The 12,453-nt window shown below is 34.0% G+C and overlaps 2 protein-coding genes across 6 annotated transcripts in view; one reads left to right on the forward strand and one right to left on the reverse strand.

The window, feature by feature from the left end:
- The window catches only part of LOC129749557 (probable nuclear hormone receptor HR38), a 241,904-nt gene extending 237,667 nt beyond the window's left edge, over positions 1-4,237 (forward strand). For all 4 annotated transcript variants that reach the window (XM_055744566.1, XM_055744567.1, XM_055744564.1 and 1 more), the window contains one exon: positions 7-4,237. In XM_055744566.1, coding sequence (XP_055600541.1) covers positions 7-263 — 257 coding nt within the window. In that variant the 3' untranslated portion in view covers positions 264-4,237. The remainder of the gene's footprint in view (positions 1-6) is intronic.
- LOC129749558 (carcinine transporter-like) overlaps positions 2,959-12,453 on the reverse strand; it is a 30,986-nt gene continuing 21,491 nt past the window's right edge. For both annotated transcript variants that reach the window (XM_055744570.1, XM_055744569.1), the window contains one exon: positions 2,959-11,543. In XM_055744570.1, coding sequence (XP_055600545.1) covers positions 11,136-11,543 — 408 coding nt within the window. In that variant the 3' untranslated portion in view covers positions 2,959-11,135. The remainder of the gene's footprint in view (positions 11,544-12,453) is intronic.

Below are 12,453 nucleotides of genomic sequence, written 5' to 3' on the forward strand. Positions count from 1 at the left end.
CCTCAGATCGTTACGGGCTGCGAGAACCGAAGAAGGTCGAACAGCTGCAGATGAAGATCATCGGCAGCCTGCGGGACCACGTCACCTACAATTCGGAGGCGCAGCGGAAGCCGCACTACTTCAACCGGCTGCTCGGCAAACTGCCGGAGCTGCGATCGCTCAGCGTCCAGGGGCTGCAGCGGATATTCTACCTGAAGCTGGAGGATCTCGTACCGGCACCGCCGCTGATCGAAAACATGTTTCTCGCCAGTTTGCCGTTCTAAGCGTTCGGCAAAGATTCACGGACACAGTAATACTTACAACAAGAAAGCTAGCTAAAGAAAGACTTAAACTGAGTTCAATTGAGATGAGAATTTTTAGGAAGCTATCATTTTCACTTTCGACCTTATAGGGAACATCGAAGATCGGGAATGCGAGATTGAGTGGAAAGTATAATTATTTTCAGAATGAGAGCGTAGTTGAAATTTACTTTAAGAAATTTCAAGAATATTTAGGATAAGTATAACTGTCACAACACAAATCATCGCTATTGAATGTCACTTCTGTTTTAGGTGTTTTATTGGGTAAGGTGAATGTTGATGCTGATGCATTCAATTAGAGGTGGGAAAATATAATCAACATTGTGAAGACGAGATATAATCGATATTTTCCCAAATCTGGAGGAAATCAGTTAAATCTATTATCATAAGTACATAACCATAAGCATAAATACAATAATTTTAGTAAACGAAGCTAAGACGTGATCTAAAGTTTCTTAGAACTCCATAATTTAACTCATTTTTATTTGGTATTCCTAATTGATGTGATTTTAACTTATCTGTTTGAATTTGAACTTGCAAAATTTATGTTGCTGTGCTGTGCATTTTGAATTGATGTACCGAATGACAGTTTCAAATTTAATTCAGAATGATATCGGTTTTTGACTTTGATCTTCACACGTCTGAGATTAGATCCTAAAGTCCTCTTCAAATTATAGTATTGTTAATGACAGAGCAACAAAGCTATACTCACTCATGTGGATGATATTCTTTCAGAATCCAGCATTAAGCTTAATCCGTTTGGTATAAACCTATACAATAATGTCAAGTAACTACGTTTTTAAAAATTTCGGAAAATAGAAATATATAAAAAAAAAAGTTTGATAGAACGAGCCAACGAATTGCAACAAGGACAAGGGAGAACACGAGAAATAAAAGAACTGGTAGTACAAATTAAAAACCTAATAACTCGATATGATCGTTGAAGCCACCTCGACTTGTTGAACCGAAAAATTCTCCGGATTCAAGAATATACAACATGAGAAAACTATTTGAGTAAGCTTATGCACCCTTCCTCCGCTGTCATCTTGAACAAAAAAAAATGTGTTTCAAGATGAATTTTATTTCTGTATAAGCGCATGTGTTCGTTCGATTTTAAGCTTTCAGCACGTTAAATGTAAATTTTAAACTAGATAAAAACAATGAAAAGTACATTGCGATATTCATATGCTAGTCCACTAAACGCTAGAGTTTCGTATCGATCAAAATTTTTAGAGAATGATATTTCGATGCGTGTTTACCTTATAGGTTTACGTGATTGGTTTCTGCCCTAAGCCGGAAACCGGTTCTTCCTCTAAATCGAGTGCATTCGCTAATTTCCAGTAGCTCTGATAAGAAAAATACTCAGAAATGTAAGCACAAATTTACTACTCCTTGCCAGTTAGCCGCTAGACAACCCTATGTTTAAATGCGTACATTAGCTCTAAGGAACAAATTTACGTTACCAGAACTTGCCATTGATCTTATTTTGTTAAACGAGTTTATTCTGTTTTGTTTTGTTTGATTTAGAACATGTGAGAGAGGCATTCAAGCTAATGCTACAAAGATGCAATACAGCATTGTACATACAATTGCATCTGCTACGTATATGAACGAAAGAAGTTAAAAAAATACAAAATCTTCTACGGATGGACAATGTAAACCAAAAACCAAAAAAAAACAAAAGAGATGATCGAAATGTTGCAATCCAACTGCCATTTCAATCAAAATATTTACCCATAGAAAAGTGCAACTCTGAAAAAATGGCATCAACAAATATTTTCCCGTAATGAATCCCTTTATAGAAATGTAATTTTCCGTTGTAACAAACAAAGAGGAAATCTGTAGCCGTATACAATTGTAAAGGACCTCAATCGTAATGGATTGGTCAATGGAACCTCCGAAAATGTCACTATAGTGCCTGTAAGACCTTCTATCGCCGCTAGACCACTAAATAACCGTCTGGTTTGTCTCCTGTGTAACAAATGCCGGAACACCTGAAAGAAGACGATAGCTTTATTTAAGAATGACCTTTCCCTTTGCCTTTCCTTCACAGAAGAGAAAACTCGAAAGATAAAAAAAAAACTCGGATAAAAACTACAAACCTGAAAGTGCCATTTGATCCAGAATAAAGAAAAGTTTATACCAAGCGAAAAGATAGCAAAAGTGTAGTAATATACGAACACAGGAAACTTTACAAATTACAAATCCCCGGAAATGTAAAACAGAATGCCTTTTAAGTAACTGCAAGTACTTAGAGAAAAAAAAAACATAACATAGTACACAAACAAGAATGATACAGCTTTTTACAAGACTCTCTTTTTTCGGTTGTTACAACCGTCGTCGATTTTAGAATCAATTTATCACAATAGTTTACCCGGGAAGGCAGTTATCGACAAATAGTTTAGGTCCAAAACAAATAATTTAGAAGCATCGAACTCATGGTGACGAGAATCCTTTTTTCCCTTTTCTTATTCATAGGATAAATTTGTGATATAAAAATTAATGATAGAAATTCAGTTCCGTCACATATTATTTTTCAAAATTGTTTTAAAAATATATTACATACCTACTAGAACCCCCTCCTTATATGTGATTTATACTAAAAACAAAGAAAGAGAGAAAGGGAAATACGAAGAAGTAGCAAGAAAAAAACATCAACTATCTGAATCGACAATTTGTTTATTTTCACAATCGGATATTTACACGAATAAAATTTTAATATAACAGTTATACTCTAAACTTAACTATACAGTGATGACTACGACGACATTTTTGACTTAATCCCTATATATTTCTGAAGGAATCGTAACTTTTGTGTATCACAGAACGGCCAATTGAGTTTAAAAATTACAGCAAGAATTTATTCACTCTACAAGCAAAACAAAAACCAAAAGACATCTCAAACATCATCAACATTTAGCATTTGTATACTTAAACCGACTTAGACACTTTTAACAATCTAATGAATCAACCGAAGATATACAAGAATGAACTTCAGCCTACAGCCGTCCGAAATTGTGGTTTAATTTCCGAATCAGTAATCTATTTATCAAACTATATCGAGTTCCCCCGTCGAATCAAAACAAATCAGCTTCTCTGACGCAAGTAACAGATAAACAAAAAATAGTTCTAAATGTTCTACCTGTAAAACATCTCTGTAATTTCCTTCATAATCCATAAGACCGCTAGGGAAAATCCCATTCTAGATAGAGTGATTCGATTCGTTAGTACAAACAAAAAAAAGTGTATGCAAAAACCTTAGTTCATCAACCTAAACATCCTTCAGCGATACATTTTTCAAAACAAAATTAATGTGAACAGCATATGGTGGACGTCCGAATGAAACATATCCATAAAAAAGCCTGTTAAACAAATTTTAAGAAATAAAAAATCCCAAAAAACCACACATCTCTCTCTCTAAAGAAGCAACAACTATCGTAAACCATCTAATAGACTAACGTTGCTTCTGAACAAATTACAACCACAAATGTGGAAAGAAACAAAAAGTGTTGAAAACAACAAAAATAAATCCAGTGTACTAAGTAGGAGATGTATCTGATAAGATTTAGTTATTAAAGTAACTTTTCTCCTGATTATGGTAACGATGATATTTAAATCAAACACATAAAATCTCGACCATCAGTAACTTGAGCGAATCCTCAAGTCCGAGCAATGAAGAGAATCAATCTTAAAGATAAACTCAATAGTTGTTAGAAGAACAGAAGGATAAAAAGAAGTAACCTGATTAAAAGAAAAATTATTCCCGTACAGCAAACAAAAACGAAAAAAAACGTAACTTCAATATGTTATCAATACAACAACAACAACAAAACCACAAAAACCTATAATTTTAATATAAACTGAATGTTGTCAAAGCACATAAATATAAATACTATAGAAAAATCAGAGAATCCGAAATATACATATACGTATTCTTTATTGTTAAAATATGTTTAAAAAATGGTGTTTTACTTTAGAATGGTATCACAATCCTTGGACTGTTAAGATTGACTTAATTGTGTTTTCATATTTATATTTCAATTTTTTTTTAATTAATGCTTGCCAATAACTCTGGTGAGTTTGAGTTAAATTTCCGAAAACCTTTGTTCTAATTCAATAAAATCATTTAATTTTTTCGGTGTAAGCACTGTTCTCAAACAAGCATTTAGTGGAAAGATTTATAACTCTTCCAGTTTCTTTTCTATACACTAACTTTTTTAAGGTAGAAAATTGGATTCTGTGAGAATATTTCATCTTAATCTGATAATTGGAACCATTATTGTAATAAGAGCTCTTATAAATATGAATGTATTACAATAACGAATGGCATCCTTGTTCGATGGCGATCGTGAAAAATATTTCAGTATACTCCAACACAGTCATTCTTCGGTTTTGTTTGAGTTAAACTTATACACAGAAAATAATTTTGACTATTACGTGTCACTGAAACTGCAACCTTTAAAATAAATCAACCTGTAACTAACAAAACCTGTAATTTTAAATTGTTTTCCTTGAAAGTTAACGAAAATTCATTTATTATTACAGCAATTGTACTGTAAAAAAGTTGTACACTGAAAATTATGTGTCACAAAATTTGTTTTTCGACCTGTAAAATAACGATAAATGTCCTGCTCCTTTTTGTTACAGGACATTTGCGTAATTTTACAGGAGAAGTAGGCCATGACTTTTGGACGACGCACGCGTTTTTATTTTCGTCCATCAAAAATTTCAATTGAATTTAAGTTAAACTGTAGATTTTAGTACAAAACAGTGGAAAATTCTGGGATAAGTGGCCGGTGAAAGTTCCCGCAGTGTTTGTGCTGAAACCTGGTTGGGGAAGGGTAGATTTTGTGATAGAATTATTTTGGTACTACTGGGCCAATGAGTGCGGTTCGTCTTTTTACATAGTTTATTACGGACGGAAGAGTAGTTTACAAGCCGTTTGATAAATGCTGTTTGATGTTTATTCTGGTGTTTGGATTGGAATTTATATGTTATCTAAACAAGTCCGAATAATTTAAACTTATACCACCGATTTCAAAAGTTGTTATGTGCCATTATCAGTGAAGAAGGGATGAGTCCCGGCATGCGATTTTACCTGAAAAGTAGCGTGATAAAGATGATGGCTTTGAGTTTCGAGAAAAGTTGCGTGATGATGCTCGGGTTTGTGAAAGAAAATCTGATTAATTGGTTCCATTTTCTTGACCCACCGAAGAGGAAGAATTTGAATGCAATGTATTTTGGTTTTTGTAAAATGATGCAAAACGATACTGTAGGGGAAGAGGAAATTTAGTGAAGTTAATTCAATTTTTGATGAGCAGGATCGTAGTGCGGGTGAAAGTTTTCAAGGAAAAATGTTGGATTGTGAATTTGAGTAAATGTAGAAGTAGGGGCTTCGCAAGAGGTGTGAAAAAAATTTAAAGCCTAATTAGAAATAGGCTGCCATGCGCCAAAACGTGTCCAGACAAGCCCCGCGGCTGGTAGTGTTGTTCGTGTGTGCAATAAATGCAAACAAAAAAAAAAGCATCAAAGCAAGCGTTGCACGGGTAGCGCAATAGCAGAGAGCTGAACATTCATTTTCATTCTCGGTGAGAAGTTTCCAATTCTTTACCTGTCTTTTCCTTTCTTGAGACATTCCGGAAACGTCCCTATACACTGCCACATTAACAGAGTTTTTGTTTGGTTTCTAAGACCTTTGGAGTATTTTTCTGTATGGTCATTTTACCTCTCAAATAATTGACAGACATGTTAAAATCTATATATATAAAAATGAATTTCTGTCTGTCTGTCTGTCTGTCTGTCTGTCTGTCTGTCTGTCTGTTCCCTATAGACTCAGAAACCGCTGAACCGATTTGCGTGAAACTTGGCAGGTGTGGGCATTGGAGGCAGGGGAAGGTTCCTATTATGGTTTGAGACCCCTCCCTCTCTCAATAAGGGAGGGAGGGGCCTCTCAAACAAAAGACAATTTTTTGCATAACTCGAGCAACCATCAAGCAAATGGTATCACAATTTGCATGGGGTGGTATTTGGGAAAGACGAATATTTCTATGAATATTAGGTACCCCTCCCTCCTCTCAGTGGGCTGATAGGAAGGGGGGAGTGGGGCTACCTTACAATTTTTCATATATCTCAAAAACTAATCAAGCTATTGGAACCAAATTTGGCATGGGATGGTATTTGGATACGTAAAATATTTCAATGATTATTTGAGACCCCTCCCTATTTCCAGTAGAAAGGGGGAGGGGGTATCTTTTATATTTTTTACATAACTCAAAAACTAATAAAGCAAATGGAACCAAATTTGGCATGGGAGGGTATTTGGATACGAGAAATATTTCTATGATTATTTGAGACCCATCCCTCTTTCCAGTAGGGAGAAATTAAGGGGGGAGGGGCCTATTTTATATTTTTTTACACAACTCAAAAACTAATTAAGCAAATGGAACCAAATTTGGCATAGACGGGTATTTGAGAATGTGGCATGTTCTAATGATTGTTTGAGATCCCTTCCTTCTTCCAGCGGGGAGAATGGAAAGAGGAAGGGGAGTTTCATACAATTTTTACAGCATAACTCAAAAACTACAACAGCAAACGGAGCCAAATTTGGCATGGAACGATGTTTGGGTACGAGAAATGCTTCTATGAATATTTGGTATCCCTCACTCCTTCAAAGAGGTTGATAAAAAGGGGGAGGAAAGGTCTCCCTTACAATTTTCAGTATAACTGGAGAGTTGATCAAGCAAATTGAACCATATTTGGCATATGAGGGTATTTAGATACGAAAAATGTTTCTATCATAAATTGAAGCCCCACCTTTTTTCAGTGGAGAGATATAAAGAGGGAAAGGGGAGTTTCCATATAATTTTTTGCATAACTCAAGAATTTATCGAGCAAATGAAACCAAATTTGGCATCAAAAAGTATTTGAGTACGAAAAATACTTTTTCTATGTGAAACAATTCCTTTCTTGAAATAGGATGATAGAATTGGGAATATAGGAAGGGAAGAGGAGGCTTACATTTAACTTTTTTTTTTTATAAAATCCGAGAAATGGACAAAACTTAACATGGAAAATCATTTTGGTATCATTCTATGATTATCTGACACACCATCCTCCTTTCAGTGAGTAGATACATACTTAGGAGGAGGGAGGAGAGCCCAATACAATTTTGTTAGCATAAGTTCTCAATTTATGCTAACGAAGCCAACAAATGGAAACAAATATGGCATGGAAAGGTACTTGGTTACGAGATATGTTTCTACGATTGTTATAGACCCTTACGTTTTACAGTGTAGAGAGAGGAAGAAAGGAGGAAGCTCTATATAAATTTTGTTGTAAAGCTGTTATAAACTTACCAGCCAATGGAACTATATTTGATATAAGAGGATTTTTGGGAACGAAAAAATTAGTTATGATTATTAAAAATCACGACCTCCATTCAGCAGGGGGTGAAGGTAAGGACAGGGAAGGGGCCCTCTTATCAGTTTTTCAGCATAAATCCAGAACAAATCAAGAAAAAACAACCATATTTTATAAGTTAGATTGTTTGCGTACGATTAATTTGAGACCCTCCAGACAGATTCAAATTATCAGATCTTTAAGACAAATTTATAGAGCAAGATTTAGAATATTTGTTTAAGTTATCTTTGTGTTGCAATTCGAAACTCCAGCTGCAGCTCTCATTTTATAGCGGTTGCTTATAAATTATGTTATAATTTGATTTAAAATAATACCAATAAAACAATAAAAATTTGAATAATTTCTGAAAATATCATTTGATTTTGAAAGGTGTAGCAAAGCACACCGGGTCAGCTAGTAACAAATAAATGTATGTAAGAAAAAAATCCCTTTCTTTTTATTACTTTCCGTTGAAGCTATAAAGTTAATGAGAACGTTTTTTTCCTAAATTTTCATACATTCGATTAATTTCCTTATACTGTATCAGCATTAAACCGATTTGATTTTTAATTTAATTTGATTCTTTTTTCTATTTTCGAATTTTAAAATAATTAATTTTGCATTCAGATGCATATGGTAAGATTTGAGTATAAAAAATGGTAATTTTGGCTATTAAAAAATGGTGAATTCGATTCTTGTAAAAATGGTGAGTTGTGAGTTTAAAATTCAAATTGCATTGAATTGCATTAAAAGGTAAGATAACCTAATTAAATAACCATATATAAAAGTATTAGAACGACCAATCAGTTGCCAATTGGGCAGGTATCTAAACGTATGCGTAATATCTGTCGAAGATCAATAACACCAAAAATGTTATTAATTTTGAAACGGTTGCGTAAATGATTGACTCGTTCATCCAAAAAACACATACACCTACACGTCAAGCATTCAATTCATAACAGTTCACACCAAGCCATGGTGTTGGGTATGTGGTTAGTTGCATTGCAGATTTGCCGTACTTATAATCTAAAGAATGCAATTAAGCGCATACGTTGACGAAACTGCGGTGAATCCGTGCAGCCATGGTGGCTTATTTACATACATACATACATAGGACATTTGCGTAATTTTACAGGAAATAATTTTTGCTGTATATACACTGAGGATTTTTGAATAAAAAATGTATAATTTCTGTGATGATCGCCTAAGGTAAGTTTCCAGTATCTCTAACTGAACAGTTAGCGGTGGTAATTGAATCGCTAATTCAGTCAAAATTAGCTATCGCTCATCAAAATTGTTTCAAGGCGACCGTTGAAAAATATTTAGAAAATTCCAACATGTCTTTCTTCAGTTTTGTATGAGCAAGCCAATTCACAGTAGGATGTGTCGAATTGCAATTTTTTTCGATTTCAAAATGCCTCTAGTCAAAAAAGTTTCCCTATTGGTCAAAACAAACGGGAGAAAAACGTAAATATTTGTTCGGATAAAGTCTTTTTTTTTTGTTTTCTTGAATATTTTGATCTCACGCGCTGCAAATGATATTCCAATATATGGAGCTTACTGGAAAATACTCTGACTAAGGACTGTATTCGAAAAAAATGCAACACTTTCATTTGTGAATAACTTTTGAGCGCATGGATGAAAAATTTCACCCCACTAACGGGTCTACCATTTTGCGCACGAATTAACCATCGCATTTTGTTTATTTTATTAAAGGACAACCTTTTACCATTAAGACACGATGTTTGATCTAATTTTTGTTTTTGTTTGTTGGGCGAATCAGACAGAAATATTTCCTGCTTTAACACTATTCCAATTGAAAGGTTTAGATGGCGCTTTGTTAAATCCTTCACTTCCCATACCTTCATGGAAATAATCAATCTTACTTTTATTCAAATTTGGCTAATTGTTAGATCCCATAGGACTTCAAGAACAATTTACCACATTCATTTTGGTCACGTAGTTGATTTCTAGTTGTTTTGGGGTCTCTCCATGGGACTTTCCTAGATTTTTCATAATTCTGCCCAGAAATTTTGGTCAAAAAATTTCTTGACAGATCGTCAAAAAATTTGCACATGTGAACATTTCATTTCTAGGTAGTATCACTGAAAATTTCATCAATTTTCATCCATCCGTACAAAACTTGTTTACAAATGCAAGTGTTGCATTTTTTTTCGAATACAGTCCATACAACTTTGCGCAATATGAAAAAGCGGTAGGAGTAGAAAAAAAATAGTTATAATCTCCCACCCAAACAGAGCATTATTTATTTTTGCATTAAAAAAACTAGCAACACTGTTTTCTCCACTCAATTTTCAAAAATATTATTTAAACTTATGATAAATCAAAGCAATCGAAAGGTTCTCTTTAATTCAACCATGGTATAAGAAAAATAAGAGTTTTGAAATGTTCTGATGACATGATCTACATGTAATTCTCTATCGTTTGCAAAAATAAATAAAGGTAATCAGAAATTTAAAGTCACCAGATGCCATGATTTTGCAAAAAATAAACTAAAATCAGGTTGAACTGTTTTATTTCTTCACCATTTTAATGAGAACAAATATGAACATAAAATTAATTGGTAATATCACATTTTGAATTAATTTTTGACATTTCTAATCATGCAGATTGTTGAGATCGAACAAATCCATGCAATTTTTCAAAGAAGTAAAACTAGCTTGAGTGAGGCCTTCGAAACCATCTAGTCCACGCGTTCGATTCCTTGGCAATTATATGGCATATTTTATTTATGCTTCAGCAATTCAACATTGAAAAAAGGTCTGGGTTTGTTCGAGTGCAAGAAGCTGCACGATTTGAAATGCCGAAACATGTTTGTTAAAATGATTTGTACAATTTATTGTAAATTCATATTTGTTCAAAAATTAAAATAGGAAGAAAAATTATACAATTCAACCTGATTTAAGTTTGAATTTTTTAAGATCATAGCATCTGGTGAAAGAATTTAATGTAGATCATTTAATTATAACATTTTAAGACTCTAAAATCAATAACTTGCTTTTGAATATTATATTCCTGAAAATTGGTCTTACACAAAGTTGTAATCAGAGAGTTTTCCAGTAAGCCCTATATATTGGAATTTAACCACTGATAAAATTTAACTTGCATCGCGTGAGAACAAAATGCATAGGAATTCCATCTGATATTCATCTAAATTATCCGGATGAATTAATATGTAAAAATTTCTGTGTCCATACAAATATCAAACTCGTTGCGCTTATTTAGGAATCAACAAAAACATCTTATATTCTACACAGATACTTGGAGACCCAAGAAGTATCGGAAAACGTATGGGAGCCATATGTTAAAAATATACAGCGGTCTAACTATCACACAAAAAAACCGAATCAAATCTGAAAACAAACTTTAAAACTTGTAACGCTGCAAGCTGAAGTTCATCCCAGTTCCACCGCGAACTTAAAACCAATATGTCAGCTGCATGGCTCCACCAGCCGTTTTTTGCGTATCCATAGTGCTGGCCTGCCGCACAAGCCGCTTCATCGATTGCCTCCGGAAGCGTGCGATTTCCAGTGGGGTCCTCTCGTTCGATGGACCAGCTCCATTCAGTGGGATGGCCGTGTTCAGCTCCAGGGCCGTATCGGACGGGTCGTGTGATAGGTTCTCGTACGATCCGACCGGCGATTTCACCACCGGTATGCAGCGGAAGCAATCGTCGAAGGACCAATCCTTGCCGAACTCTTCGCCCTCCTCCAGCGTCTGGGGCAATCGGTGGTGAAGCGTTTCCGGTAGCCGCAGACCGGTGAATCCACCTGCCACCGATACGCAACCCATGATCACGAGTGGCAGAATAAGGTTGTCTTTACCCTGAGAGAGAAGAATGAAATTTAAGTTCAGATTGATAAATACGTGAAATTGTTTATTAAAATTTGAAGGCTCAATGCCCAAAAGTGGGATTTATGAATTAGAACAGCTGTATCTTGCTCTTGCCAATAGCTTTTTACGAACTTCCTCTAATGAATTACCTGAAGTGTCTAGTTCTAGTTTATAGAACTTTATCTTACGTCAAAATCAAAGAATCTAGAAATTTATATATACATTATACAAGGTGACAGGGCCGTAGGAAGAAACGCCTCACCTCCCTCACATGAGTCGTTTCTTCCTTTGCTAACCAATTTTTACCATGACACTTTTGCTCAAACAATGCATGAATAATACAAATCAAAAAGATATTTTTATACTGTTTGATTATTCAATCTTAAGTTTTGTTACATTAACAGTTTTTCGTATTAAATAGAAACTTTTAAAAATACATCCATTAATCTTTGAAAATGTAAGCTATATTTATATAAAAAAAATCTTAAGTAATAAAATATGCAACTTGAAATCTGCTCTAAAAATCTGGTGAGTTAAGCATATTTGATTTGGATATGGAATAAGGTCTTTTAAGAAAGCCTTCAAAATAAATCAAACTTTTTTTTTCAAAGTGATAGATTAAAATTTTGCGATTCAAATCATATTTTTATAATCATTTTCCAAATAATAGATTTTGGTTTGGCTTTCGAAAACAACTGCAATATTTACAATGTTAAACAAAATATAAAAAATATGGAATACCCTGCTATTTGTTTTACAGGAAAATTACAGGAAATATTATTCATTGAAAATCAATTCCATGACAAAAATCCTGTGGATGATTTGAAAAGAATAAAAAACAGATTTTTTTCCACTAAGAATGACAAAATAAACTCAAATTCTACTTTAAATTTGAAAATTT

Source organism: Uranotaenia lowii, chromosome 2 (genome assembly GCF_029784155.1).
Source record: "Uranotaenia lowii strain MFRU-FL chromosome 2, ASM2978415v1, whole genome shotgun sequence".
NCBI lineage: Eukaryota > Metazoa > Arthropoda > Insecta > Diptera > Culicidae > Uranotaenia > Uranotaenia lowii.